At 35.3% G+C, this 17,877-nt stretch overlaps 1 protein-coding gene across 8 annotated transcripts in view; it reads right to left on the reverse strand.

Moving 5' to 3' along the window:
• MYO16 (myosin XVI) overlaps positions 1-17,877 on the reverse strand; it is a 359,429-nt gene that overhangs the window by 84,800 nt on the left and 256,752 nt on the right. For all 8 annotated transcript variants that reach the window (XM_014267408.3, XM_074535973.1, XM_074535972.1 and 5 more), the window contains 4 exons: positions 9,790-9,865; positions 7,012-7,187; positions 1,588-1,668; positions 1,133-1,338 (listed from right to left, as the gene is read on the reverse strand). In XM_014267408.3, the coding sequence (XP_014122883.2) occupies positions 1,133-1,338; positions 1,588-1,668; positions 7,012-7,187; positions 9,790-9,865 (539 nt within the window). The remainder of the gene's footprint in view (positions 1-1,132; positions 1,339-1,587; positions 1,669-7,011; positions 7,188-9,789; positions 9,866-17,877) is intronic.

Below are 17,877 nucleotides of genomic sequence, written 5' to 3' on the forward strand. Positions count from 1 at the left end.
AGGTAACTCATAATCTCTGAATGCATAATTTCTTTCTTACCTGCAGTCTATTGGCTGAAAAAAAACCATACAGCAGAGATTGCCCATACAAACTCAGAACATGAAAGCTTTTCCAAATCTCCCATTATGTGCATCTTCTCCTCAACCAGCCTGCCCAGCTTGATTCACATTTGAGGATGGATATTGTAGTAGGGCACAGATGGTTTATTTGTGAAAGAGATAGAATTATAAACTCCTATATTCCTCACTGTTTGAGTATTAACAGAGAAAAAAACTTTTTGCCCAAGCAGTAATTTAATATCCACAACTTTTTCCAGGACAACTCAAACTTATATGTAAGCAGCTAATGCTGTTTTTCAGAAGTAAAATAATAAAGGACAGATCATGACTGGTTGATATACATCAATCAAGGGGATTGGAACTTGTCTTGAGTGCATGAGGCTGCTAAACAAACAGTTCTTGGGCAAGACAATCCTCTTTCCTTCCTGAATCTTTTAAGAATTAAGTGACCCAAAACCCCAATACTGAACTGGGAATGGGGAGCAAAAGTTTGCCTTCTAACAGAAGCAGACCTTTTTGCCTTTTCGCATTAATTCTATATGTCACTGATTTCTAACTAGAACAAAAATGGAGTTGTGGTTATGAGCATTAGTACCTCATGACCAGGCATAAACAAATCATAGCCTATGAAATAGAAAAATTGAACCCATGACATCTACACCTAGCAAGCTGAAAAATTAGACTATTCTCCTTCTCCTTTTTAATTATCTGCACAAAATATACAATATTTCATATATCTTAAATCATACAAATAGCATAAATTGTAAAAAAAGGCCTCCTTTCTGAGGTCATACTTTTAAAACTTAACTTTCTGGATGATATTTATAAATATATTTCTACATATCAATAGAAATTTTATAAATTTATCAATTTATAAATATATTTCCGAAGTTCATTATTTATTCAATTAAAAAGTAACAGGCCTATACCCCTTGCAGTCAGACAAGATTTTCTCTGAAGAGAGTCTGAAAGACACATAAGCAAAACAACATAGCAAGCTCTACCAGAACATGACAGAAGGCTTTGTAGTGTAGGTAAGAAAGAAGGTTTTATGAAACTTGAAAGAATTTACCTTGACAAGAAGTCTGCGAAAGAGAGACGTACTGGATACCCATGTCGGATAATTTTGATCATGTCTAGGACACCAGTATACTGCAGCTGGGCAGACACATAAAAATGATCAAAGGTATCTGGCAACTTGGAGTTATTAGGCTTTATACAATGAACGCAATGTGGAGTGCAATTCTGCAGCTTCCCAATAATATCTGCAAGTGATTTCTGGAGAAAAAAACAAACAAACAAAACAGCAATTATCAATCATTCTTATGCAGCTAAGACAATTGTTCAATACATATGCTCTTCCTAACTTTTTAACATTATTTTCTCAAAAGGGTTGACCAGGTCATGCAAGTCGCTCCTTCAAACGTAAGATTTTTGTTTCTTCTGTTGCAATCTGCAGAGGGTAATCCTGCTTTTAAAACACCTGGAGATTATTTTGCAAATTCTGTCCATAAGACGTTCACTGACCCTGAGCTGTATTGCCACAGTGGTTGGGCCCCCTCGTTCCAGTCTCTGGAGAAATGAGGATGTTCCTTTCTTTTTCAACAGCTGTGGAAGAGAAAAGCACACACTCAACAGTTTTATCTCAAGATGGGCAGTAGACCTTTATTGTCATTGTTGCAGTTGACTAATGAAGGCAAAAATTTGTACAAACATAGTGCCATAGACAAGGATTGAGTTTCAGAAAGAAATGGGAAGTGGATAAATATCCTCAGGTATTTGCAGAGCCATGACTGATAAGTTTTGATTTCAAAAGCAGCTACATACATTATAATAATACACCTTTTACAAATAACTGGGCAAATCAATATGTTTCAGAGGTCTGTGGCAGAAGTAGGATTTGTGCACTTAGTATCCCATAGAGTCTAGAAGCAGCATAATTCTGTAGCTCTGTAAGAAGGTGCCTTATGCCTTTGACAGGTGTTTAATAATACAAATATTTTTTTAAAATCTTCTAATTTCTTCTTGCACATGAAAACACAGTTAAACTTCTCTTTTCTAATACATTTTCACCAATTTGGGACATAAATTATTAATAACTTCCTATCTCATTAGAACAAATGTTACCCCACACACCAGAATTGGGAGGGGAAAATTAATTTATTTTTCGCTGCTCTACTTCCTATCTTGGAGACTGAAATGGAAATAATCATAACAAAAGTGGTTCCAGAACTTAGGGTCTTTTGTTAAACTTTCTACAGAAAGGCTGGCAAAATTATTGCATTCCAGGATTTGGCAAAGCTGTGAGATTTAAAGCCCCTTATCAATGACAGCCTTTTCACCTCTGACTCTCCACTGCCTTTCTTCAGTCCACTTACCCCATAAAAATCCCTTTCTATTGAGTCAGCATATTCTGGCCTACTGCTTTTTCCAGTTTTATCAAAAAAGCTTACATCTTCTAAGCTTGGCCCACTCAAGCCAAATGCCATTAAAAATATTGTAGTGCAAGCAATTTTCTACTCACCACGCTAAACTTTGGAGCTCTTTTTTATTTCACTTACTAGGATGCAATAAGATTTTAAAGGCAAATTCCCCCTCAACTTCAAAACTAAAAAGTAAAAAAGATCTGCTTGTTCCAGTTTCTCTCATAAAAAGGACAACTAGCATGCCAATGACACTTTTCAGTAAAGTTTAAAAATAATTGTGGAATATAACCAAAATAGAATTTTCTCCACCTTATGGATAATGCTGTCACCCCTTCCTCTCAATATTTAAACCAATAGTTCAAGATTGTTTCTTGACTTAGTGGGAGATCTAAGAACAACACTTCCTACTTGCTCTTCCATGTTACATATGACTTTCCATGGGAAAGAAAAATTTGTTTCAGAATGAGAAAGAGAAAACAAATGAAAAATGAAAAAAAAAGACAAAGGAAAAAAAAAATTAAATTCAAACTCTCAAAATCTGGACATCTTTAATCTTCAGCTATGGGCTAAGGAAAAAGGCTATATCACACAAGCTGTACCTCTCTATTGCCCTGTAATATACAGCTTTACATTGGAATATCTTGTGCCTCTAATCTATAGAAAAAACCTCCACATACATATATATTTGAAATCTCTCTTAAGAAGCTAAAAATCTCCTCCTAAAAATATCTAAAGACTTTTGCTGTATAAACTGTGAAAAATACCAATTCTTCCAAAGTAAGTCAGGAGAAGACAACAGAGCCAAAATATGCACCAGGAAAAAAGATTTAGAGAAAACAAGGGAGCAAGAGTTGATGTGAGCAAGAGTCGTGAGAGTGTCAATGAAGATATCTTTTATTTGAAAAGGCCCCATGATCTTCATAAGTCACAGAGGCTTGAGCTGGCATTCCCAGATTCCTATGACTCCTTATGTGCCCCAAACTCCTGGCCAGTTAAAAGATCTGTTCATGTGTGCCTTAGAATGGATGCATTGTTGTATCGGATCCTACCACACTAGCATTAGCTCAAAGAGGTGTCCTTACCTGTGCCAGCATGCTCAGCATCAAGAGTCATGTATGGAAAGGTAAACAGATACATATGTATCAGATGGCCACATGGAGAGACATTTATAATTATAAAAACAAGCACTTAGTTAGGATTGCAGTGACAAGATGAAAGGGGAGGAGAGTCACAACAAAATCCTATTTGACTTTAACATTCTCTAATTCCCTTCCAGGGATATGGTGGAGCACAGTTACTGCCCATACACAGCACCATGTGTACCTCCCATTTCATGATTCCTACTGCCTACAGTATGACGTCTGTTGTGACTCAAACTCCAGATATAAATGAATGTCAGTCTCTGATTGATAATTTTTGCCCTAATGTCCCTCCTTCTCTCTCTCCTCTGTTCTATTTCTTTTTTCTTCTCTTTATTGCCATTAACCTCTGAACAAACTCCAGTTAAAATTCAGTGGTTTTATAATTTTCCAACTCATAATAATTTAAATTTTAAGCTGACAAGAAAAAGCCCCTTACATTGCATTTGCAATTGCAGTAAAAAAAAACAAACCCAAGATTATTTCAGTCCACCACTGTGGGATCTCAGGATCTGAGTCCTGAGATGCCGGGCCACCGAGACCACCCTTGGGGGGCCCGGGAGTCCTGGAATGTTGCCAGAAGTGTCTGGTGGCAGGACTTTGACCCTACACGGGAGACGACACCTGTATGAAGATAAGAGGACTTCACCGGGGTGAATGGTGAAGGGATTAGTTAATTAGAGGGTGAGAAACAGGGTTTAGGATTTATGTACAGGGGGGTTTAGAGAAGTAAGATGGAGGAATTGGGGTGTGTCCTGTCCTTCTTCTTCTTCTTCTTCTTCTTCTTCTCCTCCATCTTCTTTGGTGATGGTGGCACTTTTAGATTGGTTATTACTGAAAGTGCACCCAGCAATAAGAATAAATGGTATTGGGGAAAAATTATAAATATTGTACACGTAACAATGGGTATAAAGATACGTGGCTGTCCGGAGGACAGGACAGTGTGCTCATGGCTGACTGCTGAGCAGATCTCTGTTCGGCTGAAAGAACATCTTTTAGATAAACAATTAATAAACATAAAAACCGAAAGAAGAACTGAAGCCTCTTCTCGTCCTTCGATACGCGGGCTGTCCCAAGGCCATTTCGGGCCTTTCCAGGCCCCTCAAACAGCCGAGATAACTGTAGCAGATAGGGCCTGGCGTTCGGAAGATCTCGTGATGTTACGGGAAGACAGGGCCCCTGTCCCCTTAGATAAGAAAATTAACATAGGAATGTAGCCCCCTAAACCGGATTCCGGTAACTTTCCACTTGCCCAGGTAACTTTCCATCCCCTACTAACCATAGATGGTAAGGACAGACCCTCACCTGACGTAGAAGCCCCTTAGACTATAAAACCCCACGGGAAGAGAGAATAAAGGCCTTTGATCCTCCACCACATTGGTGTCCGCGTGTTTCTTAGGCCCGAGCAACCCCGGGGAAGGGGGTCGCCGTGCTGTTTCCTGAAACCAGGCCGCCTGCCTTGTATCAGAAGGCAACAATAACCCGACAATTAACCTCTGAACAAACTCCAGTTAAAATTCAGTGGTTTTATAATTTTCCAACTCATAATAATTTAAATTTTAAGCTGACAAGAAAAAGCCCCTTACATTGCATTTGCAATTGCAGTAAAAAAAAACAAACCCAAGATTATTTCAGTCCACCACAGCATATTTTCAAGGCTATATTGAAAAAGGGTAGGAGTTATTTGGGACTGAACAGTTACAGATGTGGGCTTGATCCACAACAGAATTTAAAAAACTTGCCTACTTCCAGCTCCTGCAACAAGTGCCTATTCCAAAAAAAAAAAAAAGTCACTTTTTACCAATGGAACAGCCTAGATTCTTAAAGTTTTGCTCCAGTCCTGCAGGGCAGCTCAGAACCTTGCTAAAATTAAGCCAACTTAGTATCGACAGCGTTCTGTCTCACCTGCACAGCTGCTCTCAAAGCCTGTGCTCGAGAAGCAAAGCCATCCTTGTCTCTGCAGACAGGATGGAGCAGGAAGTTCTTCCCACCTTCCAACTAATGCCTAAAGGTTTACAGCATTCTCACTGGATCTGAAATTTCTGACTTCACATATCATGCTTCCCAAGGGAATTGAATGTCTTCTGTCTCTCAAGAGTAACTAAAGGCTAAAAGCAATTCTGGACATGTCAAAACCAGCATAATTTCAGAGATCTCAACTGCGCAGTGTTTTGCCCTGGTTTGTAACTCAGATATGCTTTTCATACTTCCTCCCATATAGGGCACTAGGATCTTTGTCACATCCTTAGGAAGCTTCCTCTAGGAAGCTGAGGAAGCTGTTACTACAGTGGAAAGGCACCTAAAGGCACCTTGCAAGGCCTCAGCTGTTTGCTAAATATAGCCTTAAACCAACACCATTCACTTCAATTTAAGTTTTTCCACAGAGATTACTGACAAGAACAGTAGTCAGGAATTATGCTGTTATCAGCACAGGGACTACAAGGAAAGTCCCATTGCTAAAGCCTTCCACAATGACACATGAGTGCAGCCTCCTTAATCCCATGACAGAATCAATTTTATGCAGCTGTAAACCAAAAATAGAGTTGTAAGATTCAGGAAGCCTGGTGAGGCAGCTGATGCATTGTGAGAAGTGCATGCTTCTTTTCTACAAGGATAAATTCCAAAGCTCTTTCATGAATTAACTCACTAAATGACATTATTTCTTTTCAAGAGAGATGTTCCATGTGACATGAACAATTAATTTTCTGATAATCTTCAAAGTTTCTCTCCCGCTCCTCTCTTTTTTTGCTTTGGTTTATGGATGATGCTTGTTTGGGTTTTTCTTTTAACTTTTTTGTCTGACTTAGCAGGAAAATTAGTAAGTTTAGAAATAAGGCATATTTAATCTGATTTAAAATTGACTGGGAAAATTTACTATAAAACACCATTTAAAATAACAATGGTGGCCAAAATTTACATTTGATCTTCATATAAAACCAGAAATTTTCTCGTTATGACATAATAAGAACATTAAGATTTTACTTTTACACTTCCTATGTCTGAATTTACTCAACTATTCACCATAAAGCCTTTCAAGGAGAAAAAAATGAAGAAGTGTTCCTACACAACCAAAAATTTGTAAGACTGCTTTGAGTCCTAGTAAGCCCTGGAACCAGGCAATCCTGAAATGATTCAGACTTGAAGGACTTCATCATCTTGTTTAACCTTCTGTTCAAAGAGTCCAAGAAAGAGATTTCTGAACCAGAATTATTAGTGTTCGTAAATTAGAACCTTTTCTCACTTTTGCTGCTGGGATTAAGTACTAAATTATTTTAATAACGTAATGACTACAGAGAATGAAGCAGAGAACAAGATGATCTCAGAAATGACAAAATAACAGAAAAATCTTCAAGGAGCCACCAGTAGAAAGAATCCTTAATTCTTACCTTGCTGAGTTCAATATACTTCTTTGCTTCTCCACTTGCACAGGTTACAGATGGTTTTTTACTGAGCAAAGCTGCTTTACACCCTTTCATTTTAAGGGAATGATAAGGAGGAACAAGTGATCCTGTTTGTGTCAGTTTGGACTGGAACAATTGATTGATGACAACATTTTCACTAGCTGGAAATAAAAAAAGAGAAAGAAATGCATGAAGATAAAATATAAGTTAAGAATTTATATTTATGGCGTTTGTCAGTAAAAATACACACAATAGAAGACAATTAAATAAGTAAACCTAAAACAAATGGAAAAATCAAAAAATGAGCATTATCAAAGTTATCAAAGAAATTCAATGTCTGAAAACAGTAACATATTCAGGTCCTGTGCTGAACCAATAGAGGGCATAAACCAAAACCCTTCAGACTGATCTGTCTAAACTTAATTACTTATGGGATCATCACCTCTGAATTTTGTTTCATTACAGATTCCCAATTTATTTATCTATTAAAGCAATGTAAGAGATGAGTTGTGCACAATTTTGTAACATTTAGTATTTAGAAACAATCAAGGCACTTGACAGAAATAAATTATACACACTCATTGAACTGAATTATATATACACAAAACATGAGCAGGGATATAAAAAAAAAAGGCAATGCAAAGAATAGTACTGTAGAAAATTTGGTTTCTCTATATCAAGATCACACTCTAAAAACATTTAAAGAAAAACGACAATGGCATACAGATATATTATTACTTGTACATATGTTTCCAGGAGGTGCTTTTAAACAAAAATAATCTGAATTTTAAGACAGATGGCATAGTTTCTCCTAATTTCAGTTCAATTATCCTTTATGACCACAGGGTTTTTAAGATGAACATGATAATTACATGCTGCTTGTATTGCTACAGCATCAATAAGTGTTAAGAACTCATTGGGTGATACATCCTTAACCATGCTGAATTCTGGTTAAATTTTTTTAAGAACTAGCAAACTGGCATTATGATCACACACATCATATGAACAAACAAAAAACACAGAAAGATAAATGGGATAAGCATCATAAATAATAGCCTAGCGGGTAAAAATCTTCAGTTTGCTCTTTAATAAATGCTTACAGATTTCTTACTATATGATAAATGCAATAGATTTGTTTCTCTTTTTCTGTGGAGGTTGCTATTCCTTACTTAACAAGAACATTAAATTTATAAGGAAGATATGGAAACAGATAATTGAAATTATTTCAGCACAATCAGTGGGCATAATATGTTTAAAATGTAATAAGCAGGATTAGGACAGGCGTAGAAATTATGTCTTTCAAATTAAAACAGATACATCCTATGCCAAAAGTCTCTTCTGATACTTTTCAGGCAGGTATGTTCCACAGTCCTACACATATCTAAAAATTACTTTAATGTAAAATTTGATTGAGGAAATGAAATTCAATGAAAATCAAAGGAAGCATGCACTTAAGTAAGACATTACACAACTTATGAAACTGACTCCAAAGGAAATATGTCACTGACAATCAACAGGTTTTAAACCTAAGTCACTAAAAAAGAAGGCACTTAGCCCTTAAATGACTTACATGTTTTTAAATATTCTAGCAGAATTTATTATTATTATTATTATTATTATTATTATTATTATTATTAGTTGTATATATACTCACCCTCATCATATTAAACTTTTTATATCCAATCTCTTTATATCCATCCTCCATTCTTGCTTTTTAACAGTAACATAGCTGATTACACAAAATAGCAATGAAAGTGCAAAAAGGGACTATGTGAGAGAATGGAAGAATATTCTCTCATCCAATGCACTGGAAGTTGTCATACCTGCTCTTTGGCAGAATATCATCTATGTTCCAAGTAGTGAGAACTTTAATATCTCTAAAACTACAATCAATACGCTTATATTCAAGGTAATTTCTTTCAGTTCTTTCTTGATTCGGAATGTACACTTTTTGCATTTAAAATGCATCAATAATTTTGCTAGGGTGCTTGCCTAATTTTACAGTAAAATTGCTAAAATGAAATATATTTTAACAGTAGGACTCTATTTCTGAGGAATGAAATATAAATATATAATATAGTAAGTGAAAAACCCTACAGTGGTTGGAGAGATGACAAATGACACCTCAGGGTGACACAGGTATTTCCCTGAGGAAAATGTTTTGTTTTTTCCTGTCCAGAAAGGGGAAGTGATAGAGGTTTTCATTAATCAAATTATGAATCATTAATTATGATTAATTAATTCATTATTTGGTTGCATTATTATTATTAGGCATAATTATGCAACATGCACACTGAAAGGCATTTAATTTTGCATTTCAATGGACATTTATATCTATTCATTGAAAAACCAGATGAACGCCCACAAGCTACTGCTTTTAGAAAGGTGCTCAAGCAGTGGAGTACATCCCACTGCTGTCTCTATGATTTTGGGAGGCCAATTTCCTTTCCCTGTTTTCTGAGTTTTATTTTTGCTGTAGTTCATACTCATTGTCTTCTGTAAGTCATTCTCACTGATCATATTACATCTTCTTTTTCTTTAAATCATGGGATAAAGATGCTCTATGTTCATGAATCTAAAAGCTTTTAAATTAGAGCAAATTTCAAACAATACTGTATGTAAATACTTGATAAAGATGGGGTGATTTTTTTTTACTGGAAATAAAAAATATATATAAATGTCTCTTAAAACTAAAATGAAAATTAAAATCAAGTCATAATATTTTGATTTCTAACAACAGTAGCCACAAAAGCATTTACTTACTTTTCATTACAAATATGAGATTTTGTGAAAGGGAATCTTTATTTTTTTCTATCGCACCAGCGATTTCATATGTAACCTATAATAAAATATTGCAACATCATTAGTAATGACCAATGCATCTTTTAAAAATCTTACAGCAGCAGAAATGAAGCTATGTTTTTTTTTCACTCCACAGTTAAAGGCTGTCACCAGGTAGTATCTTTTGGCATTTTCTAAGTGCCTACAATGCTGACCAGAAGAACTGGCTGTTGAACACTATGTGCCTCTGCAACTATACACACATTTCATTGGACTGATTTAAACACATTCCCACAATAAAAGGCTTTGAATCAAATATGTACTGTAAAGCAAGAAACACTGACCTAAAAAATGCTTTCCCTGTAGGATGAACAAATCACTCCCAGCTCACAGAACTCCTTGTCAACGGGAAACTGTCCTCACCAACCATGACAAAACAATCTGAGTCCAAACTCACACTCAGGACAAATTCCAACCATTGATGCATCCTTTGGAGGTAAGTTCAGTCAATAGGTTATACACAAATCCCATTTCCATTTCCAGTAACTACGCCCATGAGGATTTTGGGTCACCTCAGTTGCCTGATGTTGTGATTTCAATAATGGACAGCTGGATTGCCCCTGCATCTGTCATCTGACTGCAGATAAATTCTAACACACGTACGAGACACTCTAAAAATTGAGCAAAATCTGAGTTCTAGCCAGAGGTGCTGAGGGTACATCCAAAATAAAGAAATACAACCAAATGTCTCTTTTAATATTGAGTCTATCCCTGAAAACACCATATAGAAAAGGAGCACTAAGACAAGAAAGCAGTTGGGTTTTTTTGTTTTTTTTTTTTTTGTTTTTTTTTTAAACTTTGTATGGGGATGGATGAAAAACAAGTAGTTAATTTACAGAAGCTCTGGCTTGCATTGTAGTAGAATCCAAAGAGAATTTTTAAGTCAAAAAGAAAGAAAATTATAGATTTCAGCATTTGCATGATTAGGCAGGTATTAATGGGAACTTAGAGTACAGTTCAGTTTTATTTACCTTGGGATCACGTTTCTATCTAAAACCTTCTTTAATTTTTTTATGGGATCTATATCCTAAACCCCTTAGGTGTTTGGGGAAATTTTATCCTTGTACATTTAATAAAGTCATAAATATATAATTAAGATTAGTAACACTAATCTGTTCATTAATTTTCCATGGGGTCACTTGACAATTATGCAATGCTATCTTGCTCACAAAAGAAATTACGTGTATTGGAAGTGTATAATCTGTTAGAGTCAGTAATTGTCAAATTATGTAATTACTAAGGCATCTGACACGAACAAGGTATAACAAGAGAATTATGGTTCTTTTCCATGACAGATCCAATGTTATGTATTTTCTAACTGCATTTCCCAAGAACACACAACACAGTTAGTAAACTATTAGAGTTCTTTAAGTATACTATTAAATGCTTTTAGTGTACTCAACATAAATGTTGTGCTGTCTTGGTCCATAAAAGGTAATTAACAGAACTTATATGACAAATCCATAATGCCAGTTCCTAATTGAGTGTCTTGGGCTTTCACTAAATTAGAAGAAGAGAATTAGTATTGGTGGGAAGAGTAGGTAATAGCAGTGGGAGATACTATATCATGATAAACTGCCTAGATTAAAACAGTATTAATGCTGGTATAATACATCACAAACTTCTGGAACTATATTCATAAGACATATTTAATATCACATAAAACAGATTAAAGTTAGGGGGATTCCCTTTTACGAAGAAATTACTAACATTCTAAACAATTTTCCCATAGACTTGGCAAATTAATTCATTGCCTAAAGACATGAGAACTGACTCAATGAAATGACACTCTAGGGTTCCATAGTCATTGCCAGTCCCACAAAATAGAAAAAGAAATAGGTCCTCTTCCAGCTGTCAATTTTGTTGATTTAATCTTGCCCTCATCAGAGATGGTAAAATGCATGCTACCTAAAGAACATCTATTTCCCTCAGTTTTCTTCTATTGTGTTTGTAAAACAAACCTGGCCCAAACTTTGCACTGGCACTCAAGTACAGTGGATAGTTATTCTGGGGAGACAAAAAGCAAGCAAATATTGTATGCTTTAGACAGGAAATATGCACTCACTTAGATAATGAGTCCAGTATTATAAAACATACTACTTATTGTCACTTCTATTTATCACAGCCTGCTTTCTCTTGCTTTATATGACGACATTTTAGGGTAGACAGTGTGCAAACCTATATGTCTGTGCTAGCCAAAGGAAACAAGACTTTTATATACTATCTGAATAGCTGAAATATTTTTATTTAAAAGAAAAATACTGTTCCACACTATGTTTTATTTCATTATAAGAGATTAAAACAAAATGGAGCTGGATCTGCTTTCCTTCTAAACTTAAGTTCATAAAGAAAGAAAGCCTAACATAAGCCATAATGGGTATGGCCAAATATTCATCTAGTCCTGAATATTTTGGGAAAACTATTGAGGAGTATTTCCACTCTACCAGCACCAGTTCCCTTCTCAGCTTTCAGGGCTCTGTCCATGAAGGAGCTCTTGTCCTGCAGGCTGAATCTCATCTTTGAGTTTAGCATCTCTTGACTTGCATTTCCTCCTCAAATCTGTGTTTCTAGATCTCATTAACATTTCCAGCATATTTTAAGACTCTGTGTTAATGAGTTTTACTAATTACTAAGTATGAGGAAAAAAAACCCAAACCCCTTAATTTTACTTTGTTTTGAACCTGTTTTTTGCTCGCTTAAGTTAGTGGAGCTGGTTTTAATACCATAAGAACCAATCAAGAGTTAAAACACCCAGAAAATAGGAGACTTGCTGGATATGCACAGAGCTGACTTTGGGAACTGAGTATTCCCCTTATCTTTTGACATATTCTTGTCTCTTTGCTTCATTAATTGTCTTCATGCCAGTAAATCAAAAGACTGTATACGTTTTCTTCTGAACTAAAGTACCTCTCTCATAACATCTGACTTGCTTAAGGGATTCTCTCCAAGTTTATTGGATATCCCAATATACTTTATGAACAGGACCCCCTCTGCACATAGTTTTCCTCAGTTCTTTAAAAGACTCCTTTTTTTCCCCTAAATAATTTTCATATCTTGTGATAGGCCAAAAAAGGTCATGGTTAATGGTAGATTTGGCAGGAACTCTAAAACAAGCTAGGAAAACACCACCTGGAATATTAGGAACAATTTGGCTGCATTCCCAGTTAAAAATGAAAATTTTATTATTTTAATAGCAAAATGTAGCTGAGAAATTCAGTTTTGCCTGTGTTGTAAATTTTAGGTAATGAGACAATAATTAGTTCATGTAGAAAAGAAGAAATTTCTGAGAACATGTCTAAGGACAATTCAGTGCACAGGGAGACACTTGTAGTTGCTAATTTTCTGCCAGTACTTGAATGTAAGTGATATGCTTGCATGTACCATTTTTTAAGTATCACTGGGTTTATAAACCTCCCAAAACAAGTTTTGTTAAGCAATGAGTGAGTTAAATAATTTTATAGTCTGCAAGTCTTATTCTAACACTGTGATAGAATAGCATTTTGAAAGAAGGAAGTATTTAGCAACAAAATAGATGGGTGGGGGAAAGCATTTTATAATTTTCTCCAGAAAGTGAAAATCCCACATCAAGACTACTTAAAGAAAGCAAGAGAGAGAGAAAGGAAGAAAAAGCAAGACTGTCTTGTCTATGTGAAAACCAGAATCTGTGTCAAATTGCCTTTATATGCCTTGGTACACTTTAGATTAGATTGATTTGATTGTTCTGTCTGGGGATTCAGCCTGGGGAAAAAATAGTGAAAATGAAAGCATCCTTATTGATTAATCCACCTCCTTTTGTCTTTTGATTTAAAGGTTCAGTTTCGGAGTCTGCCTGGGATATACAAGGCATTTCAGAGAAGACTGCCTTGGTGAAGGTGAGCTGACAGCTGAGAGGTATTTTTGACATGCAGGTAGCTGAGACATGAAAGACATTGATCTACACTTAAAGGAACATTAAGTGCACTGGTTTATAGAGCAAAGTTGTTGATCTTTAGGTCTGGCCAGTTTATTACAGTACAAGAAGTCAAAACAGTGGCAATGCAAACAGTGACAAGGGGTTTATTTAATCTGTAAATTCAAGTTTAATTTAAACAGCATAAAGCTTAAATTATGATGATGTATTATTCAGATCACATGAATAATGAGGCAAATACCATTATCTTAAATACGACTATTAGGTAAAGCTGTGTCTCTTGGCACTTGCTAAGACAATATATTTCTTATTTACTTAGTGGTATATTAATTCTTCCATAAAATTTCAAAAAAATAAAGAACTTTGAGTCCTTGAGAAAGTTCAATGATGGAAATGTTACTCCTCAAAAATCACAGCTATTGATATGCCTGACAGTTCAAAGATATTATTAATGTGAAGCCCTTCCTTAAGTGAGAGTTCACAATGTAAATATTAATGTTATCAGTAAATGAACCTAGAGATTCAGTATTACAGATTCTTAGAACAGTTTTAGCTGAGGGTCAGGTGCACCCATAAAACTCTGCTATGTCAAGGCAAGTTTGCAACGTGTCGTGTGTGCCTCTTCCCCCACAGACAGTGTCTGTGAGAAGCACCTCAAGATACCCACAGTCATACCAGGCATCAGAAACAAAGTAATGCCCTAGATGAGCAGAAATTTTTCGGAAGAAATTAGACTGCCAGTATTCAGAGAAATGTGTTAAACAACCTCCAGATAAAGCCTTTCACTAGAATCAATTTTTTTTAGTCATAAAACCCTTAAATCAATCTCTTCTACCTTCTGCCTGAACAAAATAGATAAGCTTTTTGTCTTACAGCACTCAGATACCAAGACATTAAACAGCTCTTAGAAAAGACTCATAATGTGTCAAGGCATTGTAGGATTCTGTTCAGCTGTAAAATTAAAACTAGGAGATAAAGTAAAATACTTGATATGATAAAGTACTGATGCTCACAGTGGCCTTTGCTAAGCATGTGTTCATGTGTGTTCACAAGCAATATATCATATTGCCCATGCAGAAAAAGACAGATTTAATCTTGTTCAGGAATAATAGCAAAATTCAAAAGAAATGAGGCAAAATCCATTTTCTCTCTTCCACTGGATCATTCTGTCACATTTGTGTAAAACCATATTCACTCTCAGATTCCACTAAAATATCTGAACCCTGTGCTGATTTCTTCCATGTGCAGAAGTTAATTTGTGCATATTGTTCCTCTTTCTTCCCTCCAAAACAGACAAGAAAATAAATAAATAAAAAAAAAAAAAAACAAAACAAACCTGAGGTTTCTCAGAAGGGTATCATACACAAAGACTTCCTTGAAATATTGATTCAGCCAGAAAATTAAGTAAGGATTCCAAATTATTTGGATTTCTTTTCCCCCTTACACGTTACTTTGAGCCTTCTCTGTGTTCTTTGTCTCAATTCAACGTTGTGCTTTCATTCTTTTACTTCTGACCCATTCTGCTTTTTCTGGGATAGTTTAAGGCTCATTATGCTTGGATCAATAATATGGCATATTTAGTCTTAAGAAAAGTTGCTGAGCATGAAACTTAAGGGAATGTACAATGCCTCCCAATTAATGATACAAATTCATTCAGCTAAAAAACTTGATAGAAGAAGAAAAGATAATTTTTCTACCTTTATCCTGACACCAAAAATTTCACCAAATAAGAACATATTAGAGAGGTCTTTAAAACTGCATGGACACATCTGTGTCAGCTGTAATTATCTCAGAATATAAAGCTGGATATACCATTTTTGTTCACAAAACGTTGTCTGTCAATCTCAATTAAATATACAAAAGTAGGTCTTTTTAGTGAGGAAGTATTTTTAATAACTGCATTTTCCAGTTTAACTACACTTCTGACTTGCTAAAATAGCTACTGCAAGTGTCTGAGAAAAGAAATGAACCTAATTCATTCTAGACTTTGACCTACAACCATACACTACTGTTAAAAAGAAGCCCAAATTATAAGGTCATAAGTCAAGGGCCAACACAGAATATTAGCTTTTTTAAAATTTTCTTTAATGACTCAGAGTAGCCCTTTAACACTGGCTGTGAAGTACACTGCAGTTACAACTATTACCTGGAGAAATCAGGATGTGTGCCTTCACACAGAGCCTGCTGCATTCAGTGTGACTTCCTCCCCAACTGCAGCCTGGACACATCACTGAGCATCAATGATTAATGCTAGAAATGAAGACTTTTCTGTTTGATTACCTGTCACAATTTACTGGTAATTCTTTCTCTACCCTCTGGGTCTGATTGATTTACAGTTACACTCATGTAAATACAGAGAAGCTTTACCAAGTTAAAGGAGCAAAAATCAGTGAAAAATTGTGGTGAGAACAAAATTGGTTTAAATTTGGTGATCTCTGAAGACAACAATCGAGGGTAAGATTGCTTTATACTTCACTTATGTTGGACCCATTTAATTGATATCCGACTATAAAAATGGGTCTCAAAACCTGCCAAACTATATTGACACTTTATATATGAAATTCTTATTTTTGAGTGCCAATAAATCCTGATATACTTAAAATCCTCATCCTTCAACAATTTTCATAAAGCATATATCAGCAATGACCTCTATAAAGAGCTACTAAATGTAGTAATAGTGCAATCTAAAGAACAGCATCAGCAGTTTTAAAATCTGAGTTTTTATATTCAGGTTCTCAACATATGAAGACATACTAGTCCCAGAATAAACTCAGTTTGAGTTATTTAGTACAGTCACACTTTCATCAAAGTTTTAGATAAATACATATCATGAAACACTGTCAATTTAAGTCCATGATAGCTAGATAACAGTCCCACAAGGTACCGAAATGCAAATGTCTTTAAGGATTTAGCTCCATTACTATTAAAGCAAGCAGAGTTAAGCAGTTGCAAGAGAACTTTCCTGTTTTGGCAGGGCTAAGCATTTTACTGATGTAAGGATGCAAAGAACAACCTGACTGGAATAGTTTCTTGGCCAATGTAAATCAGAGGATCTCCACTGACTTCAAAAGAATGTGTGGATTTACATTTCTTTAAGAGCTGTCTATTTGTTCATGCTTTTAAATTAAATGTCATTACTATTATTAGGAAAAGGTCAAACCAAGTGTCTATGTTATGAAACAAAAAATCTAAACAACCATGCAAGACTAAAACACATGTTAATGAAAAGTGTCCTCTTTACCACTCACAATTTAACTTTCAGAACCTGAAATATTGGTCTTTACAAATATTCTGATTGCTTCTTCAGAGAATAAGACAAAAAATTCTTCAATTTTGAAGAAATTTGCTTATTATTCTGATTGTGATTTTAATGAAGATGCCTTGATGCTGCTGCCATGTCAAGTTTTGGGGTGTGGAACCTTTTTGAGCTCTTATGACAAAATAGTATAAGCAGAATGGCATTAAAAATACTTGTGTAATAAGTATTAAAAAAGTTTATAAATTAAAGTAGACATCTGAAGTTTATGGTCAATTCTTTATTCCATCACTTGAAGTACTAGTAAGTTTCACAAAATCTTGGTTGTACTGTTATTTAATCTCTCTGTGCCCACATTCCTACTGACAAGTCCCAGTAGTGGAGGTATTCAAACCACTTAACTTTGGCAAATAATTTGATTCTAAGTAGAAGGGTTTGTGATGAAAGAAGAACCTACAGGGAGTTATTCAGAGTATTTGGGTTAGGAACTTAAGCAGTACTCAAACAGTCCTTTCCATAATGACCACATTTCTATCATTGGGCAGGAACAAATTTTGCAACTCCAGACACCCCTCAGCTTAATTTCCAAATGAGAGGCCACAAAATAGATCTGTCCCTATTTATACCACTGTCAGATTATTTAAAAAAAGAAAAGAGAACCGCACCAAAAAACTATCCCTTTAAAAACATATCTAACTTGCTTGCTTTGAGTTGTATATGATTGTGGGGACAATATGAAAATGAAATATTGGAAAGGAAAGGGTAAGAAGTCTAAAAGAACTGATTACACTATTCCTGTGACATTGTAGGCAAGGGAGTAAAAAAAAATTAATCTAATTTTACA

Source organism: Zonotrichia albicollis, chromosome 2, assembly GCF_047830755.1.
Source record: "Zonotrichia albicollis isolate bZonAlb1 chromosome 2, bZonAlb1.hap1, whole genome shotgun sequence".
Taxonomy (NCBI): domain Eukaryota; kingdom Metazoa; phylum Chordata; class Aves; order Passeriformes; family Passerellidae; genus Zonotrichia; species Zonotrichia albicollis.